The 23,896-nt window shown below is 37.4% G+C and overlaps 1 protein-coding gene and 1 long non-coding RNA gene across 6 annotated transcripts; one reads left to right on the forward strand and one right to left on the reverse strand.

Moving 5' to 3' along the window:
• Nucleotides 1-81: 81 nt before the first annotated feature.
• C20H3orf14 (chromosome 20 C3orf14 homolog) lies at nt 82-14,709 on the reverse strand. 4 transcript variants are annotated; one of them, XM_038565970.1, is made up of 6 exons: nt 14,581-14,709; nt 13,770-13,884; nt 13,025-13,105; nt 11,487-11,610; nt 2,227-2,301; nt 82-316 (listed from the first exon to the last, which is right to left on the reverse strand). In XM_038565970.1, exons 3-6 carry the CDS (start codon nt 13,075-13,077, stop codon nt 182-184), a joined length of 387 nt encoding a protein of 128 aa, XP_038421898.1. In that variant the 5' UTR covers nt 13,078-13,105; nt 13,770-13,884; nt 14,581-14,709; the 3' UTR covers nt 82-181. The 4 variants fall into 4 exon arrangements, with proteins under 4 accessions (XP_038421898.1, XP_038421897.1, XP_038421900.1 ...); XM_038565969.1 differs by having other exon boundaries at nt 13,025-13,108; XM_038565972.1 differs by lacking the exon at nt 14,581-14,709 and adding an exon at nt 14,326-14,467.
• On the forward strand, nt 9,213-22,667 carry LOC111091440. Of its 2 annotated transcripts, none has more exons than XR_005374835.1 (4): nt 9,213-10,450; nt 16,836-16,958; nt 21,199-21,255; nt 22,615-22,667. It is a non-coding gene; the product is annotated as an uncharacterized LOC111091440 (long non-coding RNA). The 2 variants fall into 2 exon arrangements; XR_005374834.1 differs by lacking the exon at nt 9,213-10,450 and adding an exon at nt 14,759-15,291.
• Nucleotides 22,668-23,896: the final 1,229 nt, after the last annotated feature.

Raw genomic sequence — 23,896 nt, forward strand, 5'->3', positions numbered from 1 at the left:
AAAGTGAATCTGCTTGTCAGCAGATTCTCCTATCTTCATGTCATCGAGGAGGTAATGGGACAATATGAACATGTTCAATTCCTAAGGTGCCTGAGATGATCTGCATATTCTTTAATATTCAGCTGTATGAAACAGGTTTTGTTTTGATTTTTTTTTTTTTTGAAAAGAGTACGTGAAGAAGTTATCCCTGAGCCTCATTTTGAATGGTATTTTCTGCTTCGTTTTCATTTTCAACACCGATAGGATATGGTGCTCTTCCTAAAAGAAACTGTTCCCATTTGGGAATATATTCTTCTACTGATGCCCAGTAAAGAGTCTGGAAAAAAAAAACAACATCCAAAAGTAAAAAAGCATATCAAGCAATTGAACTTGGCTCTTCATAATAGTCTAAATGTTTATTCACTGAAGTGTGTGTGTGCGTGTACACACACACACACACATATACGTAGAATGCACTTCCTCTACAGAATATTTTATGTTAATTTTAGAAAGAAATCTGGCTACTTACTAGTGTTAATTTTCAAATTTCTCAGTAAAACCAGAGCCTGGCAGAATGACAGGTTTTAGGATTTTATTGTGATTTTACACGCCCTCTTGTGGCCAACCTTGTAATTAATACCAGTGGTATCCTCTAGGACACCCGTCATTAAATGTTTTTGTTTACTGTTCCAAATCCCATACTAAATTATTACCCATACAATGAAATGATTGAACACGAACAGCTGCTTTACAACTGACATAAAAAGGTCTGACCTGGGATGCGGTCAGGAACTGAAACATAACTAGTATGTTATAGTCCAGGACTCAGGGAAATGGACTCCTTAATTATATGGGGACAAACACTTAAAATACACATTCACTATATCTTTTAGAAGAACACTAGATATGGTAAACTGTAGTTTCTTCCCAGGTTGGTTTTTTTTTTTTTTTGGTATACTGAGAAAATAATACCAATTATCATGTAACCATTTTTAATTCCAATAACTTGGAAATTGAGACCTATCATGTTGGCCTGATTTACAACAAATCTCTAAGTTCTAGAAGCTCATGCAAAATCACCATATAATATCTACAAGCTTTGATGGTTTTTTGGGTGATTGTGCTAAGGGGGCCAAAGAAAAGTAAGCTGCCAAAAAGCTCTGTATCATAGGAGGGCATTTTATATTGGCTCATCACTATCGATCTCATTTTGGGAAATTCAGCCAAAGAATTACATAGCATTAAGAACACATAATGACTCACTCTGCACACTAACAAGGTACAGGGGTTCTGAAAGTTGAAAATGGTGAGCGGTTCTACATATCTATCCTTCTATGCATGTGGTCTGAGAAATAGCCTGACACACTTAAAATAGAGGTCATCCTGCTGTGCAAGACTAGCTAAGAAAAATACCAACCCAGGCCTGTGGTTGGGAGTTTCTCTACCATTCACGGCTGGATTAACCCCTATTGTGCGGGGCCTGTAGAGGCCAGAGGAAGGTATTGGAGAATTCAACAAAGAAAAAGACATGCCCAAGGCACAACTTTGTACCACAGTTCTTTCTATCCTTGATCGCTGCCTTTTCTTATTACCCTAGATGACACAGAAAATTGAAGGGCAAATTCTCAGCCTTTCATTTTGAGTCTATTCACATCCCTGCTTCGGCAGCAAGCAAAACTGTATTTGAAAAAGGTCATTAAGAATATAAAATTAAACTATTCTATATGGAGTAAATTTCCTTTCATCACAGATATATTCATATACCAAATAGGGTTTATTTTTGCCAACAGTCTTCCCAATCTGTTCTTGAACTGAGCAAAATAAAACAGACAAAAGCCACACTATGCTGCATGATAATATGCATTTAAATAGCTTTGGTTGAAATTTGGTGAAGGGACCAAAGTGCTAACATTAGCCAACAGGAAAAGCACTTTGGTGAGGCATGCTGTCATCTTAAGATTGAGTGCATACTGTCTGTTATGGTTTAACAAGATAGTTGTTCTAGATGAAAAGACATAGGATCTTTAAAAAATTTTCACTTGATACATTTTTAAAAATCAAGATACTTACCAGTTACCTACTGTGTACAAAGCACAGCACTGTGGACATGGAAGGATCAGTCAGACAGATCTTATTTTACTAAACAAATAAATCTGAGAAATACACACATACAACCACCATTCACTTACAACTCACTACTAACAGAATGGGGTCTCTTCCTAAACATTAATTCTTTAAGATTCTTACCTCAAGAGAAACCACCTCTGGTGATGGAATTGAGTGAATCCGGGTCTGTAGAGACTTTTCTGCTGCTTCTATGTCCTATAATAGGTATCAGCGTTTTAGAAACAAAATGTATTTACGTAACACACGCAAGTGGTACCTGTAATAGCAATGGCTATATCCCAAATCTCTCAGCTCTTCTCTAGATATACAGTCTGAACTGAAGGAAGGGCATGGAAGGAGGAGGACTGATCACTACTTAATTAACCAGTTTCAGATAGAGAAAGTAGCATTTCTTATTTTAAAATAAAAAATGGCAGTGGGGTGCATGGCGCTTTCAAGGTCTTCCTTTCATTTAAAATAGTAAATGCCAATAATTCTTGCAAAAAGGACTTTCTTCTAAAATTGCTCAGGACACTAGCTTAGCTCTAAAACCATTAAAAACAGCCAGATGGAAAAAACGGTCAAATACTCAGATATAAAAACAGTCAGACAGTCTGCTCCACACTGTGCTAACCTTAAAAGTAAAGAGTTCTAGTCCAGATCATGCAAATAGTGTATTAATGTCACAGATTTCATCTGTTCAGTATTCTATTTTTTAATTTTATACTTATGCAAATCCTCCACATATTTAAAAGAAAGTCAATGAGGTACCTCAGTACTTTGCAACAAGAACCTTTTTGCTATATGTTTTTAGGACTAGATTTCTGGGGCATTTTCAATGGCCAGCTTTATGGCTGAGTCGTACATCAATCAGCCGATGCCAGTTAAGCACTGTGCTTTAATTTGTAGTTTAACTTGTGGGTGTGTACATTTTCTCTTACGGTTGTAGGAACACAGGGGTAATTACACTTAATTCATACCCTGGTAAAGATGTAACCTTGATATGTGGATGAAGTACATGCCCAGAAATAAAGGAATCTCCAAGTTGTTAGTGAAACACTGAGCTCTGTTTAATGTGCCCCAAATTGGCACCTATGTTGTCTTGTGCTTGCTTATGTTTGTCAAGTTCACAGAGGCCTTGGCTGGAGGCTGTGTAAATTTTGTCTCTCCTTTGAGCTTAGTGAGTTGATCGAAAAGAGAAAGTTCTCTGATCCATGTACAAGCATTGGAGCAATCTAAGTACAGGGCTGTTGGACAGACGGAGAGAGATGGAAAAGGACGTGGGAGTGGGGTGTGAAGAATCCAATGCTGAACAGGAGAAAAGAGCGAGCAGATGGCAGTGGCGGGAGCAAGGAATGGGTGTGAAATGTAAAAGGGAAAAACAGGAAATTCCCTAAAGGGACTCCCCAAAGTTGCACAACCATTAATGCACCTGCTGTCTCGAAGAAGGTGATTTGAAGGGGAAAACCACCAATTTAGGGATAAAAAGCCCATCTATTAGCAGTGTCTATTCCCTACCAGAAGTTTATGGCTAAGACACATGCTAAAGAGCTTTTGATGCCAATGCTACAACAGATAGCGAAGATTAACTCTTCTGTGATTGCACTGAGATTTTACAAGGTCCTAGAAAAGTTATTTTTTGCTTTTATAAATCAAACAAACAATAGACTCACAGTTTCATTGACACCATTATAAGAACAGTTATAAATGTATTGTTAGTGGGTAGATCTAGGTGCCACTAGCACCTGTAGACAAGATGATAAACACTTCTCTTAAACACCGTAAAATAAGGATACTGAATCTCTCTCCTAGAAGATCAGACTTGTGATGAAAGAGTAGATATGAGCAGGGATCTGCAGCCTGGTAAAACAGGTCTATGGTTAGTAACTTGACTGTCATCTCTGTAGCCTGTCGACAAGGGATTATCACCCTTCCAGAGCACTTCTTTCTTAAGTGAGATTTTACTTTCTTAGATGTTTTGCTTACCTCTCTGACTCCTACTTCACTTTCTCCTTAGCTGGCTCCCTTTTCTCTTCTTAATCCTAAGTGTGGGCTTTCTTAAGATTTGTGACATCTGTCCTCATCTTTTTACTTTTTTTCTCTCCAAGACTGTCTCTTTGGGGGAAAAAAAAGGAGAGATATCTTTTCTTCCTAGCCCTTATTTCTCAACCTAATAAAACTTATACTCCACTTACTCCTACTGGATGTACGATAGCAGGAATTCTATTCCCCTAAACACCTATGCTGTATCTTCTACCTTCAACTGTTCTTATTCTCTGACATTTAAAAATTCACAGGTCCATAGATCATTCCATCAGGATGTCTCCACTAGCCTGTCCATGCCATTCTCAGTGCTGTGGCCTTATTATCACACTTACTTGTTCAACAAATATGTACTTGGACTATATCTCATTTTACTTTAACCACATATGAAATTGATTAGTTTTGCTAAAACTACTACTTTAAGTATCTTTACCTAGATTAAAAAAAAAAAAACAGATACCCACTACACAGAGGATAAAGTATGAATTCCTTAGCCTGACTGAAGAATCTTTGCCTTCTTTAGTGAGTTTTATCCTATTACTTCCAGTTAAGAACCTTCTGTTTGACTATATGCTGCCAGAGGTACAGACTGAGTCTCATACAACCTTTAAGCATCGGAGAATCTAACAAAGTGCAGGGTGCATACTAAACACTTAAATATTCATTATATAAACAAATGACTAGGTGTCAAATGTTTCCTGAGTATAAATTAAAAACTTAAAAAAAAAAAAAGGTACCCAAGGGAGTGGAGGAAGAAAAGGAAAAAGAGCAGATGAAGAGAGACTAGACTTACCTGACCAGACCTTGATATCTTATCTTAGAAATCTGCCATTAGACCATTTAAAAATGTACACAGTCATAGAAAAAATGAAAAAGCAATCCCTAAAAATGGAGGACAAAACAAATCTAATCTAGTTGGTGGGATAACCACATCAATAAAAAGTACATCAGGTGGTCTTAGAACACAGTATTTTGACTGAGCGTCTGTAGTGAGATATACCTCAAGGACAAAAAGAATTGTAAAAAGTATGACTTAAAAGCATACTCCGTAATCATCTTGTTGCTGGTAGTGCTGTCTATATCATGGGATAAAATAAATGCATAATTACATTGGTATTGGAAAATTTTTTAGGAAGTGCAATTTTTTGTTTAACGAGAAAAATGTTAGAGGTAGAAGACTGGTGATTTTAAGTTAAAAGTCTTACAATCATGTAATCAAAATGGAATTATTCATATGAGCTCTTGATGAATTTTATCTTTAAAAAAGTTGTAATAAACACTCCTTGTGCCCAGATTAAGGGCTCTAAACATATATTCCTATCAAAAGGATCCACGGCTACTTGGAGCAAAGGCCAAATTGAGGTCTAAGCAGCAAATGATGGCCTAAAAGATATCATACCAGAAAGAGAGAAAACAATCAAAGACTGTTAAGATCATGTGAAAGAAATTTAGGAGCTAACTTGGAGGTTCCCACTTGGTAAAAATGGGATAATTTGAGCATCAGTGGAACTACAAATTGAAGTGGATTGAGACCTTTCAAATCACAGAAATATTTAAAAACATCAACATCTAACTGGTCACTTTTGGAGGATACTAGAGAACCAACCTTTTTTTGGGAACCAAGTACAAAGAAAGAATCAAGCACTCATCATGCTTTTTTCCTATATGAAATGTACTGCAGTGTAACCAAAGAGTTGGTGAGGGGAAGTTTATCTTCTTATAAATTATTAGCAATAAAATGAGAAGAAATCGAAGAATTTAAATATCAATTTCTGCAATCCTTAATGAACATATCTAGGCCATGATCATCAATGACTGCTAACATTCCAGAAAGAGAGGTGACCAAACACTGAACTTGAATCTGACAGGCCTCTACATCTGCACTGTTAATGCAGAATCCATTAGCCTCATGTTGCTGCTGAGCACTTGAAATGTGACAAGTCTGAATTGAGAAGCCCTGTAAATGAAAATATACACTGAATTTTGAAGTGTGTATGAATTTCATATACACTGAAGTGTACACTGAATTTTGAAGTGTATATGTATTTCTTGCCACTGAAGGCTTGGCAAGCAAAAAGAACATAAAATATTTACTAACTTTCAATAGTGACTACATTTGAAATATAAAATTAAAGTATGAAATTAATTTTAATACTTTGTTTAATCTATGTGTTTTAACTTTATTAAAAGTGGTTACTAGAGGGGTACCTGGTGGGGGGCTCAATAGGAAGGAGCATGGAATGCTTGATCAGGGTCATGAGTTCCAGCCCAATGTTGGGTGTAGAGATTACTTAAATAAAAACTTAAAAAAAAAAAAGTTGTTACTAGAAAATTTAAAATTACTTGCATTATATTTCTGCTGTATAATACAACTTAGTCCTATCAATTCATGGGAAGTACAGGAAACAGAGGAACATACTAATGATACCTCAGCAATGTAATAGGAATAACCAGACAGGTGGAAACTATAGGAGAAATGAGCCAATTCCTTCAACAAATAAATTAAAAAGGGGTATAAAAAAAAAAGGCAGAGGGAACTTTTAGGGATTTGAGAGCCTTATCAATCAATTACGTACCGTATTGTATTTGAATCCAGATTCAAACAAATGTTTAAAAAAAAAAGGATTCAGGGAGATCTGAATCCTGACTGAATATTTGAGGAATTACTGTTAATTTCTTACATTGATCATGGAGTTGTGATTGTACTTAAAATAGTCTTTATCTTTGAGTGACCAACACTGATGAAACAGATGTGATATTTATAGATAAAACAACATGATGTCTGAAGATTAGCTTCAAAATAATTTGAAGGGCTGAGGGTAAAGGTGAGGGGTGTAGATGAAATAAGATTGCCTCTGTTTTGGAAATTACTGGATCTGGGATGCCTGGGTGGCTCAGTGGTCGAGTGTCTGTCTGCTTTCAGCTCATGGTGTGATCCCGGGTCCAGGGATCGAGTCCTGCATTGGGCAACCTGTGAAGGTGAAGTCTGCCCGTGTCTGTGTGTGTGTATGTGTGTGTGTATGTGTGTGTGTGTGTGTGTGTCTGATGAATATGAATAGATAAATTTGAAAAAAAGAAAATTACTGAATCTGGATGATTAGCACATGGAAATAGATTCTTCTATTCCTTCCTCTACATAGGTTTGAAGTATTTTATAACAATTCAAAAAGTTTTCAGTATGGATAGTAGTGTAAATGCTACTTTATGGCAGGATTCAGCAGCCTCTGTAAAGGAGTTGACTCATGATTAGGAAAGATAAACTATGAGCACAAAAATTCTTTGTACTGAGATTTCTTTTTTTCTCCCTCCCTAGAAATGTCCCTCCCTCCCAACCCAGCAATATAGATCTTCCCATAAATATATACAGTGAAGCCAGCCATGGCTGGGCTGGGTTTGACCTTTTAATCTGCTGAAGGGGCAATTTCTGGGATTGAAAAAACAAGATACTAAAGCAGGAGATATGGGGTCACTGGTACAAGGAACACTCAAGCATTCATTAAACTTGCTCTTTACTGAATTGAAGAAAGTGAGAAATGTGAGGAGGACTCAGTCCTGTAAGTCACTGGCTATTCTGGGAGTGGGGAGGGAAGGCAGTCTGTTGAAGGCTCTAACTGCCAGTTGCCCCAAGAATGCTTCCAGAACGCACCTTAAGGGAAGCACTCGCCGTAGCTCTAATCTGCTGTAGCACACTCCCATTCTTTCTCACGCTGGAATATTTGTCTGTCTTCCTCACAAGATGATGTTCACTACCACAAAATTGCCTTTTTGGGTTAAACTAAGTTTTGTTGGTGGGGGTAGGGGGTAGGGAAGGTCGAAGAGATGACAGTTTACATCATGGAAGTATTTATAGAAACACTATTTTCTTGTCCAAATCTGTACCGATTACATTTGTTTTTAAAATGCAGATACATTTTATTTTATTCTCAAGAGGGAAACTAACAGAAACTAACAATCCATTGTCCTCTGTGAATATTTACTGACTAAACCTTCAGTGTGAATTTTCTTCACTACTTAAATTCATGTCCATTCTTTTACTATTCTGCTGGAAACTTTGGGTATTAGTCTTTTTTGTTATTTTCATTTCTAAAACATTCTTTTATTTTTCCAAATACAGTTAGAGAAAGTTTGTTGGGTTTGATGCAAATTTTGGTGGCGTTCTATTAAATATAAAATAACACTGTGAACTGATTTCAGAAAAACAATAGTTTCCCTGTCAGGATAAAGGCTTAAGTCTCCATTTAGATTTTAAATCTTCCACTGAAGTGTAAGAATTATCTTTGTACCAATCATGCATATCCCTTGTGAAGAGCATTGCCAAGTATTTTATAATTTCATTGCTAAGGTGAATATGATCTCATATTTTCCATATGAGAATATATATATTTTATTCTGATTTTTGAATGTTTACCTTTTATCCATTAATTTTACTCAATTCATAATATACTGTTTTTTTTTTAAGATTTTATTTGTTCAAGAGAGACATAGAGAGAGAGGCAGAGACACAGGCAAAGGGAGAAGCAGGCTCCATGCGGGGAGCCCCATATGGGACTCGATCCCAGGTCCCCAGGATCAGGCCCTGAGCTGAAGGCGGCGCTAAAACGCTAAGCCACCTGGGCTGCTCTTTTTTTTTTTTTTAAGATTTTATTAATATACTGGTTTTAAACAGCTTTGGCTTTTCTAAGTATATACCCTTATCACTTAAAAGTGTTAGGATTATATCTTCCTTTCCAGAAATTAAAGTTTAGCCCCTGTTAGCATTTCTTATATTGGTCAGAGCATCTAAATAAGGTCAAATAATGGATAGTAAAAATAAGCTTATTCTTATTTTGCTAGTATCTTTACAGGGATTTCCAATTTCAGCAGAACCATTTAAAAAGTGTACTCTGTACCTAAGTACGTATCCTGATGTAACTGAACCTGTTCCTGACAAGGGGTATTAGGAGTACTCACTTTATGGTTTCCTCATCTCTAAATTAGGGAATCAAGTGCAGGTCAGTGGTTTTCACCATTCCTTAAAGCCACAATAGAGCAGGCAAGGAGGAGCTTAATGGATGGGCCTCTGGGCCAAAGCAGGTCCACTATTACCTATTTTAAATCTTTGCAAAAAAATTTTATGCTAAAAAAAATTAAAGCCTTAAGTTAAACTCTAATCTATATGCTTTTTAAAGTTCCTCTCAACTGAAAATTCCGTGATCAAGTCCTATTTAGGTCACTTTGACAATAACCTCTATGGTAGAGCCCTTAAAATTATTTCCAAAGTTTAAAACAAAATAATAAGAGGGAAGGCAGAATTTTTAAAAATTGCATATACAAGTATTCAAAGTATGTTTAAAAAAAAGTCAGGGGTGCCTGGATGGCTCAATTGGTTAAGCATCTACCTTGGGCTCAGGTCACGATCCTGTAGTCCGGGGATCGAGCCCCCATGTCGCGCTCTCTGCGTAGGGGGGGGATGTCTGCTAATAAAAGACTAAAGGGAAATTTACAAAAACATTAATTTCTAGCCGGGTGGGATGATATGGAAAGTATGCTATTTCATCTTCTTCGCTTTTTCAAGTTTTTTTTACAGTGAGAATATATTACTTTTATATCAGGGAAAAAAACACCATACCAAACTTGTTTCTAATGACTATGAAACTAGGTTCATTATCTTCCTTCCAGATATGGCAATGATTTCTTAGCTCTTCTCCTTAAATCTAATCTCTCCATTCAGCAAATCACATAGCATCTAAATAGGAAATGAATCTTTCTTAAATACCCATATGCTGTTTATATAAGTCTCTATTTTTCTTTTACTTAAACATGTTTAGTACTGTATTATCCCTACAGATCAAGTCTCAACTTCTTCAGTCGGTCTCACAAAACATATCCAGCCTTGTTTCCCATGACTTTACAAGCTAGTTAGCTCAGGGTCCCATAAACATGAAGAGGGCCACTCATTCTTTTGGTCTTGGTTCTTCTGTAAGAATTCAATGGAATACCTCGCCTTCTGCCTATTCAAACACAGCTCCAGCTTAGCTTCCCCTCTCAGACTTGTTAGAATATTACAGTTTTCCATGATTTTTTATACCTACTCCTAAAGAGCTAACGATTTCACATAATTTAATGTTTGATCACCTAAGATCTCATATTCCATGTGTAACAACCTTATGTCATCAGTTAAGCGTGTTAGCTATTTGATGTAAAGAACTCTGAATTATTTCGTTAACTCCACTTTCTGCTCAGAACTAGCTCAGTAGTAAGGACCCTTCGGGCATTCACCAAATACTTGCTCACTAAAAGGAAGATGCTTGAAAAATCCAAATAGTACCTGCACTTGTTGCAGGTAAGTAGCGATCAAGCCTTCAAGCCTTCTAATTTAGTTTTTCTGACTTTTCACAGCAAATTCCAGATTATCCTATATATTTCCATTTAAAAATAAATATTGCAAACACCATTGGGCAAGGAAGACATATGGCAACATAGAATGCTTTGGTAGCACTATGGCTGTGACTTAAATTACTGTGGATCAAACTGCCAGAAGCTGAGAAGATAACTGAATTTTCCTCTTCCTTTATCCTCTAGTGACTACAGAAGATAACTATATCATGCCTATCGATGAAAATATTTAACAATAAAAAACTGAAAACACTGCTTTATAACTTAAATAATATAGCCTTACTACCAAATGTTTTAGTCATAGGATCTCTTGGAAGCTTGAATGGAAGCAAACTTTAGGGTTTTAATTATGGATGAAGCCATACAATTCTGGAAGCAAAGTATAGCAAGCAGCCAAAAATGTTACACATATGATTTTACTCCAAATGGGCACATTGGCCAAATGGTGGGGCCCTGCGCAATCACATACTTTGACCACCTCCTCCATCACTATCAAGAGAGATCTGGGAAATCTGTTATCTTAGATATGAATTCTACGTGTTGACTGTGGCCCCAGTAGGGCAAAATCAAATTGTTCTTGTTTTTATGATGTTAAATAGTTTTGAGTTGGATCTAAAAACATTATAGGTACTTCATGGGTTTTTAGGATCTCCCTATAAATAAAAGAAGATGGAAAATGGAAAGCTACATCTTGTATCTATTACTTCTTGCACAAAGGTGACCTTTAAATTCCTTCTATGGTCACTGACTTCTCTGGTTGATTAAAAACACTTAGCTTAAGCAAACTTTCATTTTTTTTCATTTAAAAAAGAATGCACATGCATATTATCCAACTTACATGGATTTAAAAACTAGATGGTACTTCATTAATTGCATTTATTACTCAAAACAAATTATATATATCAAAATTATGAAATTCCCTTAAATTCTTTTTTTGCAAAGGTGGGGGGAAAAAAATCTATACTCAAGTCATGGAAACTTACCATTAAAAGACTAAGGTTCCTTTTAAAAGCAGTCTCAGCTGCTTTCATTTGAGATGCCTTTTCCTTGTTTTTATCTATAAATTTATCCTCCATTTGTTGAAGTAACATTAATCTTTGTGATATTCTAGAAAAAATGAAAATTATATAAAGTTTTTTTAAAGGGTACTTTTTTGCTTGACTAACATAAAAAATTTATTTCTTAATTGTACCTCATTTCAAGTTCAAGCTATCTTGAAAATCAATTATTATGTCAATTAATAAGACAGTTGAAAACTTAGGTAGTTCAGTAAGTCTTAAGTATGGGTAAAATTATTTTTATTTTCATTAACATTTCTATCATAAGTATATGCTTCTGGTTTTTTAGCCTCTATGGTCTTTGCAATTATTTTAGAGTGTTAAAAACATGTTTTAATTTTGGTGAAAATGCAAACTGTAATACATATCCCTTTGTACACATACTTATATATACCTCCCCACACACATACATTGATATAACTTGCTATACGAAACCTTCTGCTTAACACTTCAATACCCCTGAATCTCATGTTACACATTTAGAATTGCGCTAAACTTCCATATGTTTGAAGAAGCAATAAAAATATTTTTTTCCTCTTTTTCCAAGAGAAAGATGATGGTTCCATATATGAGTGAGAGGCTGTGTGTATGTATGCATACTCACAACAAGGTGAAACAGTAATTGAAGAAAGATGTAAAAAGTTGTAAGTTAATTATCAAACTACTTTGTTGTATACAATATACTTTAAAATTTTTTTCATTGGTCAAATGCTCATTTTACAAGTTTTTTGGTCCTCTAAAATGATTAACAAAAATGTCAGATGATAAAAAATACTTTATATATATATATATATATTTATATTTATATGCAACAGTCTAATCATTTTCCAGGTAGTTGTGGAGATCCTTAGAAATGCTATGTTTCATACAGCTGTTCTTGAGGGTAGAATTAAAATTGAGTAATTTGAACATTTTTATAAGGAAAAGATCTTAGAAAGCCAAGAAAGAAGTCCTCATAATTAATCAAAGAAAAGGAAAATAGGAGAGCCCACAGAAAGAGGTGGAGAAGTATACTTGCAGAACCGGTTATATAATTTGAAAGGCCTAATGCAAAGTGAAAATGTGGGGCTCCTTTAAAAAAAAACTATTAGGAATTGCAAGACAGCAACATTAGAGCATTAAACCAAGTGCAGGGACTGTGAGTACCCAGGTCACATACTCATAAAGCCTGTCTTGGTTAAGAGGTGTAGAGAAGTCCATTAAGTAACAGTGAGGAACCTACAAAGGTAAGAAGGGTGAATTTATCTAGATAATAGAATTGTAAGAAGAGAACACAACTATACCTTTAAATCTTTGTTATTCTTAAGAGACCGTGAAATTCCCTAACACCGAAATCCTTCAAGTGTTAGAAAATTTAAATAACACACTTTCATATTTTTAAGTCTTCTGTGCACACAATATTTCATTAATAAAGCCGGTACAATTTATTTGTTTAGATAAGCCTTTAAAAAAAAACAACTTACATTTCTTTGTGCCTTTTAGAAAGGCGAATTTCTTGAGCCAACAAGGAAGTCATCTTTAGTCAGAGCTGCCTTATAAGCTTTCTGCTAAATAACAAAAACATTTAAAGTTACTGTAATGTCCTCAACGTTACAAGAGTGGACTGTTTTACAATCGCCACCGACTGGTTCTCCCAAGAAGAGTAAAATAGAAATATAATAATGTATATAATACATTAATATAATAATAATATAAGATGTAATAATGTATAAACTGAACGAATGCATTCAAAACCGTTTTTATTTACGATGCACGGTTTTTCATATGCCAGATGCATCCAAAAACACCACGAATCAGGTAAACTCAACATATTTCACATTTCCTCCTCTTACTTCCTCACACTTTAACCTTAATCGGAACTGAAAACAAACAAGCAGCTGGTACTAAGACTAGTAAACATTTTATTGAATCAACAGAAAGGGAAAAAAATCCACTCTGTAAAATTCAACACAGGAACACCATCCCTCATGCGTGTGCACACACACATAGAAAGGCAAACAAGTATGAGAACCAACTGGAAACTCATGGTCTTTCCTTTATTGGAAGACTGCCCAGTTCTACCATCGCTTTTCCAAATAAGAAAGTATTTTTTCATGTATAACTGCGGGGGGAAGAGCCCAACTGCTGTGTTCACCTTACCCTGGGTGCTCAGGACTCCCATCTGGGGAGTTTAGGGAAGTCCATTTTAACACACATGAGCAAGCTCACCTTGACTGAAGAGCCTGGACCCATACAGATAAAGATCAAGTGAAGTGCTCTGAAGGCTCAGGGCCTGGAGGCAAATCATTGGGCGGTGTGTGTGCAAAAGCTGAAGGTGACTGTCCTAAGGGAGAAAGAAAGACAGGGAAAAAAAGGAATGAAATTATTTTCCCGGAGCAAAGCATTGGCTTTCCCAAATCCCATGCATTAATCTCTGAGTGTCCAGCGCTGATAGACTGAGCTCTTCCTTCGGAGCGCGTGCATGGAGGTGCAGGGCACTGCGCCCAGCCCAGGGCAGGGGAATCACTGCCCTGCCCTCAGCGGGGTTCCTGCTGCAGGGCCGGTTCAGCACCGCGGACAGCGACCGCGGCCCGGCTCGCCCGGGGAGGCTCCTTGGTTACAGACCCTCGTCCCCTAACCTCACTGCGGACCTCACCGTCGCCGCCTTCCTCCCCCTTTGCAAAGCAGCGTCAAGGAAATCCCGGAAAGTTAGTCCGCCCCGCCGTAACTTCTTTCCCGCAGCGCCCGCCATCCCCTTGCACTGCAGACAAGCCCCTAAGATCACCTCAGATGGCCTCTGGAACCGGGGGTCCGCACGGTCTCCGAGTCCTCAACCCTGCAAGCGCCGCGCCCCAACTCCCTGCTTAACCCCCCCCCCCCCCCCGAGAACTCGCGACCTTCCCCCGTTACCCCTGCTCGTCCCCTGCAACATCCGCCCCCATCCCCCACCCCAGCGGCTCCGCGAGCCCCTGCGCCGCCCTCCCACACTCAGCGCACTCGCCCGCCTCGGGGGCCGCGCGGGGGGGACTTGATGACTCACCCAGCCGCGCTCACACCTTCCCGGTGAGGCCGCCGGCTACTGCGCGGACGCTGGGACCACCCCCCCCGCCGCCCCCGCACAGGCCCGGGCGTGGCCACGCGGCCGCCTCTGCGCACGCGCGACGAGGTGACGTAATCACGTCGCTATAAAAGGCGGGCCTCTGGCGCGAAAGCCCAAGTGTGCGGCGCGCGGCGGAGGGGTCTCCGCGGCGGTGCTTCCGCAGCGTCGGGCGGTGATTCCGAGTCTTAAAATGAGGCGGAGCATGCTTCAGACAGGGAAGCTAGAATGACACACAGATCATGGACATGGAGGGGGAAAAAAGTCCGTCAGAGTGTTTGAATTGTCTGCACAGTGGGTAAAAGCTCTCTGGATCTTCAAGATGCTTCACCCACGTGGCCCGGCGGAGAGCACAGGGGCCGAGCCCCCAGCCCGCACCGTCCTGGGGACACAGGATGTCCATATGATCATACGACGGTGGGCGTTTTGAGAGGTTTGCGTGCGGGTGGATGATCTATTTCAGCCCTTCCCGGCAACACCTGGCGACACCTGGCGACACCTGGTGACACCTGGCAACATCCTCCTCCTTCGACGGAGGAACCAAACCAGGTTGACCCTTTACTTAGGTCGGAGCTTGAACTCGGTAGAGCCTTTTGGAAATTTGCTGCAGCCCTCGGGGTCACATGCTTGGGAATAATGCCTTCGTGCTGCAAAGTGCGTTCTTAAACCTCCCCCCACCTCCCCCCACCCCCGTCTTTGACATAACTTGGTGAGATGCAAAGTACTCTCCTTATTTTCAGAGGTTAAAGACAGGTCCAAGAGAGGTCAAGCTGTTTTCTTCCTATGGGTTACTGGGTTGGTAAACGGCGGAGGGCTAGGGACTTCAGTCCAAGTGTCTTTTTTTTTTTTTTTTTAAGATTTTATTTATTTATTCATGAGAGAGAGAGGCAGAGACACAGGCAGAGGGAGAAGCAGGCTCCATGCAGGGAGCCCGACGTGGGACTCGATCCTGGGCCTCCAGGATCAGGCCCTGGGCTGAAGGCAGGTGCCAAACCGCTGAGCCACCCAGGGATCCCTGCTCTATTTTATTTTATTTTATTTTATTTTATTTTATTTTATTTTATTTTATTTTATTATTTTATTTTATTAATTTTATTATTTTATTTTTATTATTTTATTTTATTTATATATTTTATTTTATATTTTATTTTTTTAAACTCCCAGAATATCTATAGGAAACTCCCCTCTTGTTTCGGGACTCCATGGCACTTCACGGTTTCTTTGCTTGGAAACCCCATTGCCCAGAAACCCACCTAAGACCAAGTGCTTCGATCTTTCAATGCTACTTCCTCAAAGAAGCTTTCCTTGGGCCTCCAGTCCTCCCTCTCCTGCTTGAGTTTTCTCCAGAACACTCTGTTCCACAGGTTTCTCCATCACTCATTCGTGTGTGTATCAGTGCACCCCTACTAGAATTCGAACATCCGAAGAACAAGCATTTTTGATTATTTGCTACTTACTGTATCCTCAGCAACTGAAATGGCCTTGAAATAATCCCAGGTTGAAATTCCATCGTACTTTTAAGAGAGGTCCGTCTTCAGTTAATAGGACTTTTGATTTAGCTATTCCACAGAGGTACTTAGTAAAGATGAAATACAGACCTTTGAATGGCCTTGTGTTCTCGGAATGAAGTAGAGCTTCTGCATGGTTACAAGGCATTCTTACCTCTTATGTAAATTTACAAATAAAGATTTTTCTTTTTTTTAAGATTTTATTTATTAATGAGAGACAGAGAGAGGCAGGGACACAGGCAGAGGGAGAAGCAGGCTCCATGCAGGGAGCCTGACATGGGACTCGATCCCGGGTCTCCAGGATCACGCTCTGGGCTGAAGGCGGCAATAAACTGCTGAGCCACCTGGGTTGCCCAGATGTTTCTTAAATTGGTAATGGGGTTGCATGGAATAGAATACTGAGAGGCTGCACGTGAAAGCATTCGTATGTTGTTCAAAACAAACCTTGTTCCCCTCCCTGCTTTATGTAAGTTTGCATGGGGACACAACTGGGACAAGCTCTTTTAACTTTGAATCTAGTTTCTTTAGCTCATTGTCTGCCCTAGGAGTGAATCAAGGAATACCTTAGAATTTTCTTGAAATTTTTAGGAGAACAGTAATCAGGAATACCTCACAGACACTTAGAGGTTATCTAGATAGACTCTGATAATACATTTTATAGGATCTAAACAAAGTACTTTCTACTTAAAGATCTGCTCTGAGAGCTCCTCTCTTCATGACGGCCCCGAGTTGATCTTTTCTGTGAGACACTTGACTGGAGAAGCCCTGTCTCTGACAATTGCGCTATCAATGAACAGCTTCCGTATTTCTTAGGTAGGTTTGGTTACTTCCTGGAGTGAGATATTCGCGATCTACCATGCAGATTATTAGAACCTACTAATGCCTGGCTCATAATGGGGCATTCTATAAACGTATAGTAAAGTTAAGTATTTCCTAATCCGGTATAGTTTTGTCCACTAGCATGCTAAAATTGTCCCTTTAGCCTCATTATTTAGAAAGCCTTGTGCTCTTTAGTCATAAATTTTAAGGATATAATTATTAAATATTTCTAAGAGGTAGTCCCTGCCCTCAAGAGCCTAGAGGGCTCTTAAGGTATACATTAAAAAGCTAGGGGATTTTGGCTGGCAACATAAAAATGATTAATATTCCAATGCTCATTTTGTACTAGGCACTGTGTATGATTTATTCATCTAATCCTCATAAACAACCCTGTGAGCAAGACAGGGTTGCTTGTTAACTTACTATCCCCATTTTTATAGCTGAGAACACTGAGGCTTAGAGACATGACTTATGATCACACTGTAAGTAAATGAGCCCTTGCTTGTTTGATGTTAGTATTATAAGTAGTTGCATACGGTATATTGAGCATATGTAACTAAAAAGTGTCCTGCAGATTATGAGGGTGATAGAGAAGAAAGGAGAGAGCACTAAGAGCTGGAATAGTGTAGGTACATTTTGGAGGACTGAGGTGAATTTTGAAAATTGGTTGGAATTTGGAGGTCTGTTTTTGTAATTTGGTGTACAGGTGGCAAGATGGGGCATGAAACCTTTTGAGTGAAGGAGATATGTACAGAAGTATGTGCAAGAGAATACATCTGGGGTGAGGAGGTCCAGTGGAGAGAAAGCATTGAGAAGAATGTTTTTCCCCTTATTTCCCTCAATTTTGAAGATTTCATTTCTGGTGTCAGAGACTTAGAAAACAGAGGTTTGACAATAATAAAGAGAAGGAAGTATTGGAGAAGGGGAGACTGGAAAGTAAAGAATAGGAAGGCTTGAGGATGAAAAAGGACAAGCTTTAAAGAGTAAGAAATAATTAAAAGAATACCAGGATCTTTGAAAGTTTCAAAGAGTTCAAATTACTAACAGTAAATTCTGTTATGGTTTATGCAGAGGCCTTCTTTTTTAGACCTCCTTTGGGTGTACTCTGGGTAGACAAATAAGAAAATGAAGAACTCATGCCTGAAATGGAGTTAGTTTTTTTTTTTTTTTTCCCATTTTGTTTCAGGAAATCCCAGATGAAATTTGGCAAAGTGGGCCCAATTGCTTTTCTTCACTTTGAAATACAGTCATTAGACTTTTATCTTTTTCCACAGTTATAGATTGCCCAGTTCACTATGGAAAAATATTCTATACTCATAATATCTCTGAAATGCTTTAAATTGGCCCTGAATGGGTTTTGACCAGAGAGAATTCATAACCAGCTACTTCTTTAGGATCTTTTGTCAATGAATCAGCTATCAATCTAGGTCCAATCAGATAAAACTCTGCAATAGAGAAATCATTATCACAGCTGGTGCCTGCATTGTACACATTCTTGGCTGAGAGAACAAGACTATGATGATAAAACTATGCTCATTCCTAGAGATTTTCAGTGAGAATTTGCATAAGCTTTTTCCTACTTGGGAGAGCAAATTAAAAACCTCACTAGTTCTAAAATTCACTTGAGAACACATTAGAATTTTAAAATTGAAAGCACGCATGATAATTCTTAGCAAATTATTTGTATGTTGTATACAAAGTAAATATGTATATTTCCTCCTTCCTAAATTTCAGTAATTTAAAGCTCACACAATTCTTTTGTCTTAAACTGACACCCTCCCAGCTGTGTACAACTTAAAAGGCGTTTTTTTCCTTTCCTTTTCTTTTCTTTCTTTTCTTTTCTTTTTTTTTTTTTAAATCCTGGCTCCTTGATTTCCCAGCAGCTTTCAATTTACTCTCTAGTCTCTTCATAACTCTTTAGCTCAGGCTTTTCTTGAAGTAGGAGTTTTCTCCTTCATAGCACTCCTGGCTTGTTTACTTTCCCCATGTAACCCCCTGCTTTTTGCTGTTAGGATCCTATAACAACTTTAGCAGTCCACTATTGAATAAGCAATTTAGAACGTTCCTAATGCATACTTGGCTACTCGGAGCATTGAATTCTGCAATTCCCACCTTTTGTGATGCTCTGTGACTGTGTTTACTAAAAAAAAATTGAGGCTCTTTGCACCAGCCTGTCTTTTTTTCATCATTATCATTTGCTGTATGCACCCACTTAAAAACTTAACAATTTTCTTAGAAAGAACAAGAGTTGCAGTTTTACCGTATTGCAACTTCTTTGCTTCAGGATCTAATGATATGTAAAACTATTGTCGGAAAAGTCTGTGGTGGATTAATGTGTTTGGGACAGATAATTTTTTTTAAAATTCTCATTTATATGAGAACAGCCCGAGGCGATGTTTATCTAGTCTTTTGAACATTTCGTATGAATACATTTCTTCTTTTGCTAGAGCAGGAGATCTTACTTTCAAACCTGATTTTTTTCTCTTAAGTATCCCTTTGGTATTGCCTTTCAGATGTTAATTGAAAGCTGAGTTGATTGTATTGATGGTTTATTCTTACCTCAAATTTGAATATGAATATAAATGTTACTTTTAATGTAATAATATGAAAAACTTATAAATACTCACTTGGGATTTAGCTGATTTTTATAATCATATTTTTAGGCGTTTACAATATGAAATAATTCCTGAATATCCTTATATATAGGTCTGCTTTTCTTGGGTTGATAAAAATACAAGTAGGAAGCCACAGAGATAGATGGCAAATTAATTTAAGTTTTTAACATATTTCCCCATATCCAAATGTGTATTAGGTTAATTACTAAAAATGTTTTAATTAGATTAAATGTGAGCCTCGAGTTTTAGTCAACCTAAAATATTTGCACCTGGTGGAAATGTTAATAGTACTTTGAAAAATTGGATAAAGTTGTCCTTTACAGTTTTGTCATCTGAAGAGTATTTGTTTGATATGAAAGAGATGAAACATGTTAGCTGATATGCCTAAAAATTTGAAAAGTAGTAGAAGGGAAAAGAAATGGATTCATTTTAACTCTAGATGGCAGTTAAACACAGCTAACAAAGACCAACTTGTTTGAAATACAGAAACACAAAAATAGTAAAACACACGCACATTCTGTTCTACCATCCAGTTAATTATATTCTCAAAATGATGTCTTGGATTGATATTACTAAACAAACATGTATAAAATGTAATTACACACAAGTGAAATAAATAGTGTAGGCCTGTAATTGCAAGATTTTTTTTCAACTGGTAATATGGCATACACCTGTGCAATGGCTTATATTGCCTGTGTTTTGTTTTGTCATTTTTACTAACATTTAATTCAGTGTAGTTTTATGTATAATTATTTACCAATATCAATTCAAACCATATGCCACTGGGAAAACTATTACATATTTAATGTCTTAAATGTTAAAATATAAGTAAAGCCTATTTTCATGAAGAAATGTGTTCTATAGAAGTCCATTCCAAAAGCTGGTAGAGATATCCCTGCATGTACATTTGAGATTGCATTTTATTTTACTGTATATATTTTTATATATAAGTATTTAATTCACATTAGCTTGGTGCTTGTGGGGGTAGTAAATTTTGTTTCTCACAGTATTTATAAGAAAAACCAAAAGCTTGGCATATCATACTTTGTTCTCTTCTCATGGTCTCAGTCCTTTGAATAGATGGTATGGTCTGTAAATTTGTAGAGCACAACCGTCTCTGGTATATGATTACAGTAGGTTGATACAGTGACTGATGAATAGAATAAAAAGAACTTAAAGTAGACTTAACTAGTCTCATCTGTCTTGTGTGGTGGCTTAGAAAAGGAAAAGATGTGGTATCATTTTTAAAAAATGTATTGGAGATTTATATGAAATAACTAAGTTGTTTTGTGAAGACTTATTTGATTGACTTTTATTTCTTCTGTTTAGTAATTTATTTATGACCTGGGTCTATAGTGGATTATGGCATAGGTGGCACCTGATGCCCAGGTCATCAAAGGGCCAGTATGTGAGCACCCAGGCCATCTAGTTCCAAAATCTTGGCAGCCTTGCACTCAGATGAAGTGCCTCTCAGCCACAAATGTGTAGAGGCAGGGTGGTGAAATGGTGATATTGTTGAATTAGAACACATGGATTCTAGCTCCAGATTTGCTCCTCAAGAATTCAGTTTCATCATTTGCAAGAAAGGGAAAATATTACTTTCTTTCTCTAATTCACAGGATACTCGTGAGGACCAAATTAAATAATGCATGTGGAAGTGGTTTCAGGAATGAAAGGTACTGTGAAATGCAAAGTTTTTACTTTTGAGTGGCACTAATGATAAAGTAGATCTATTAGCCTATTACTCTTTAGTATGACATAGAGTCTTGTTATGTGTGGTAAAAATCTTATTAATTGCTTAACGTGGACTATGGTTCTATCTCACAGACTCATGATTTAGCAAGGCTCTAGTGCATTTTTGTTCCAATTTAGCCTATGAATATCCAGTTAATGTCTTTTTCAAATATAGTATTTTCTTTCATCTCTGAGATAACATGAGCTGTAAAGACTGAGAAATTCTAAGCTTATTTAGCAGGTGAATAAAGGTATTTATACATTTATTTGATATGAAAATAAAAGTAAATTTTCTTAAAGTAAATCTTGTAATAGTGTCCTTATGTCCTTTACATTTTTTTATTAGGCTTTCTGAACTAATTTTCCCATGTGTTTTAGACTCAAAATTACTGTGTATTCATTTTTCATTCCGGAACTTATAAAAATTAATTCTCATAAGTCACCGATACATAATCTAAAGTTAATTTTAAAATGTTTTTGAATGTACAGAGTAAAGTTTCTCAGGAGATTAGAATTGACAAATCTATTGGACTTTGAGGTGTTTCTTGAAAGCACAAAATTATAATACTGTTTAATTCCCAGATGTATGAAAAAGATTCAGTTATTTCTGATTTGCTGTTTAAAAAAGAGCCATACTGTTTGCATTTAAAATATGCATTCACTCCTAGGGCCACTTTTAGTAGAGTGAGCCTTGTTTAAAGCTGCATGAGAAAACTTAGAGAAGAGCTATGTTTTCAGGAAAATTTTTGAGTTAATAGACTAACCTAGAGAAATGGTTTGTTGTGAAGTCTTTGTTTGGCAGTAATGTTACCGATATATCTTCATCTTCAATGGCTCTTACCTTCAGGCAAGGTCAAGTCCAAACTCTAGCCTGATATTTAGGGTATTCTATGGTAGAGACCTCAATCTTCTTTTCCAAACTCATCTCATTTTCTTAGATGAAAATTTTGTTCATTCTAGACTTTCCCCAACATTCCCATAAAGTGAAGGTCCTTCGTTACTAATTTGTCATTTAGTATCTATCCATCTTTTAAGGTTTTGCTTTAGTGTCCTTTCCTTCTTAAACTTTCTCTCTGAACTGCCATGACACTTATTTATGTAATAATCCTAGTTTGTGTGGGACCTAATGATAAACTGTCATGTTTTATTATATAACATTCAGATCTGTATATATTTTTGGTGTGTGTGTACCAAAGAGACCGCATATTATTTTACATTGTTTCTGTTTTCTTTTTTTTTTAAAGAAGCTACTTTATTCATTTATTTACTTATTTATTTCAATTTTTATTTATTTATGATAGTCACACACACAGAGAGAGAGAGAGGCAGAGACACAGGCAGAGGGAGAAGCAGGCTCCATGCACCGGGAGCCCGACGTGGGACTCGATCCCGGGTCTTCAGGATCTCGCCCTGGGCCAAAGGCAGGCGCCAAACCGCTGCGCCACCCAGGGTTCCCTTGTTTCTGTTTTCTACCAGGCTTAGAATATGCAAGGAGAAGTATATAAAACATGTTTAATAAATGTTAAAACTGTTAAGATAGTTGCTTTCCCTAGTATTGTAGTTCTTGGTTGAAGTCTGACTTAACATTTAAAAGATGGACTGACTGGGGTGCCTGGGTGGCTCCAGTCAGTTAAGTGTCTGACTCTTGGTTTCAGCTCAAGTCTCAGGGTTGTGGGAGCGAGCCCTCACTTAGCAGGAGTCTACTGGAAATTCTTTCTCCCTCTTTTTCTACTTCTCCCCCTGCATCTACTCTATCTCTCTCTCAAGTAAATAAATCTTTAAAAAAAAAAAAATGTGTACTGAGCTCCGGTCCACCCCTACAGCATACTGTTTGAACATGAATGTTCTCTATGTAGAACATTACTTTCATTTTGAAAAAACTCCGACAAAAATATGTTAAAAAGATATATCAGGAACATAAATAATCTTTACTCATCATATATTTTATTTACACAACCCTCAGTTACTTAAAGCCCCCAGCTCGTATAGTCATAATTGAGAGGTTATCTATTCATCAGCTTATAATGTTAAATGGACATGACTCCATCCAAGGCTTTTTAGGGGGTGTTAGCCATTTAATCTTTTTATGCTTGTTTCTCTTTATAGGGTGTGACCTATTTCTTGTCCTCATTCTTTACCCACCATCTTTAACTTTTCAGGAACAACTACTGTGTAACGATGAAGAACAGATTTGGGACAAATTGTCAAAGCAAGAGTATAAGAACCAAGTGGTTCATCTTACTCTTAAAAATTCAAGGTTAACTAGTCAAAAACAGTTTCCAGGAGAAATCTCCGAGCATTGTATAAGAGTGAAGGGAAGGGCATTCTAAGTGAGAGGAGTGACTAGCAAATGTCTAAGTATAGGAATGAAACAGAGAGTCTTTGCATCAATGAGTGAATAGAATGGACTTTGCTAAAATAAAGGTGTGAGTTGAAGAGGAGAAGAATTATAGGATTAGATAAATGGTAGTAGTGAAGGGAGGAATGATGACAGTAGAGCCAAGAGTTAATGTCTGATGTGATACAAAAAGAAAACAATTAAATGTTCCAAGGAAGATTAACCAGATTAAATTGGTTGGTTTT

This window comes from Canis lupus, chromosome 20 (genome assembly GCF_011100685.1).
Source record: "Canis lupus familiaris isolate Mischka breed German Shepherd chromosome 20, alternate assembly UU_Cfam_GSD_1.0, whole genome shotgun sequence".
Classification (NCBI taxonomy): domain Eukaryota; kingdom Metazoa; phylum Chordata; class Mammalia; order Carnivora; family Canidae; genus Canis; species Canis lupus.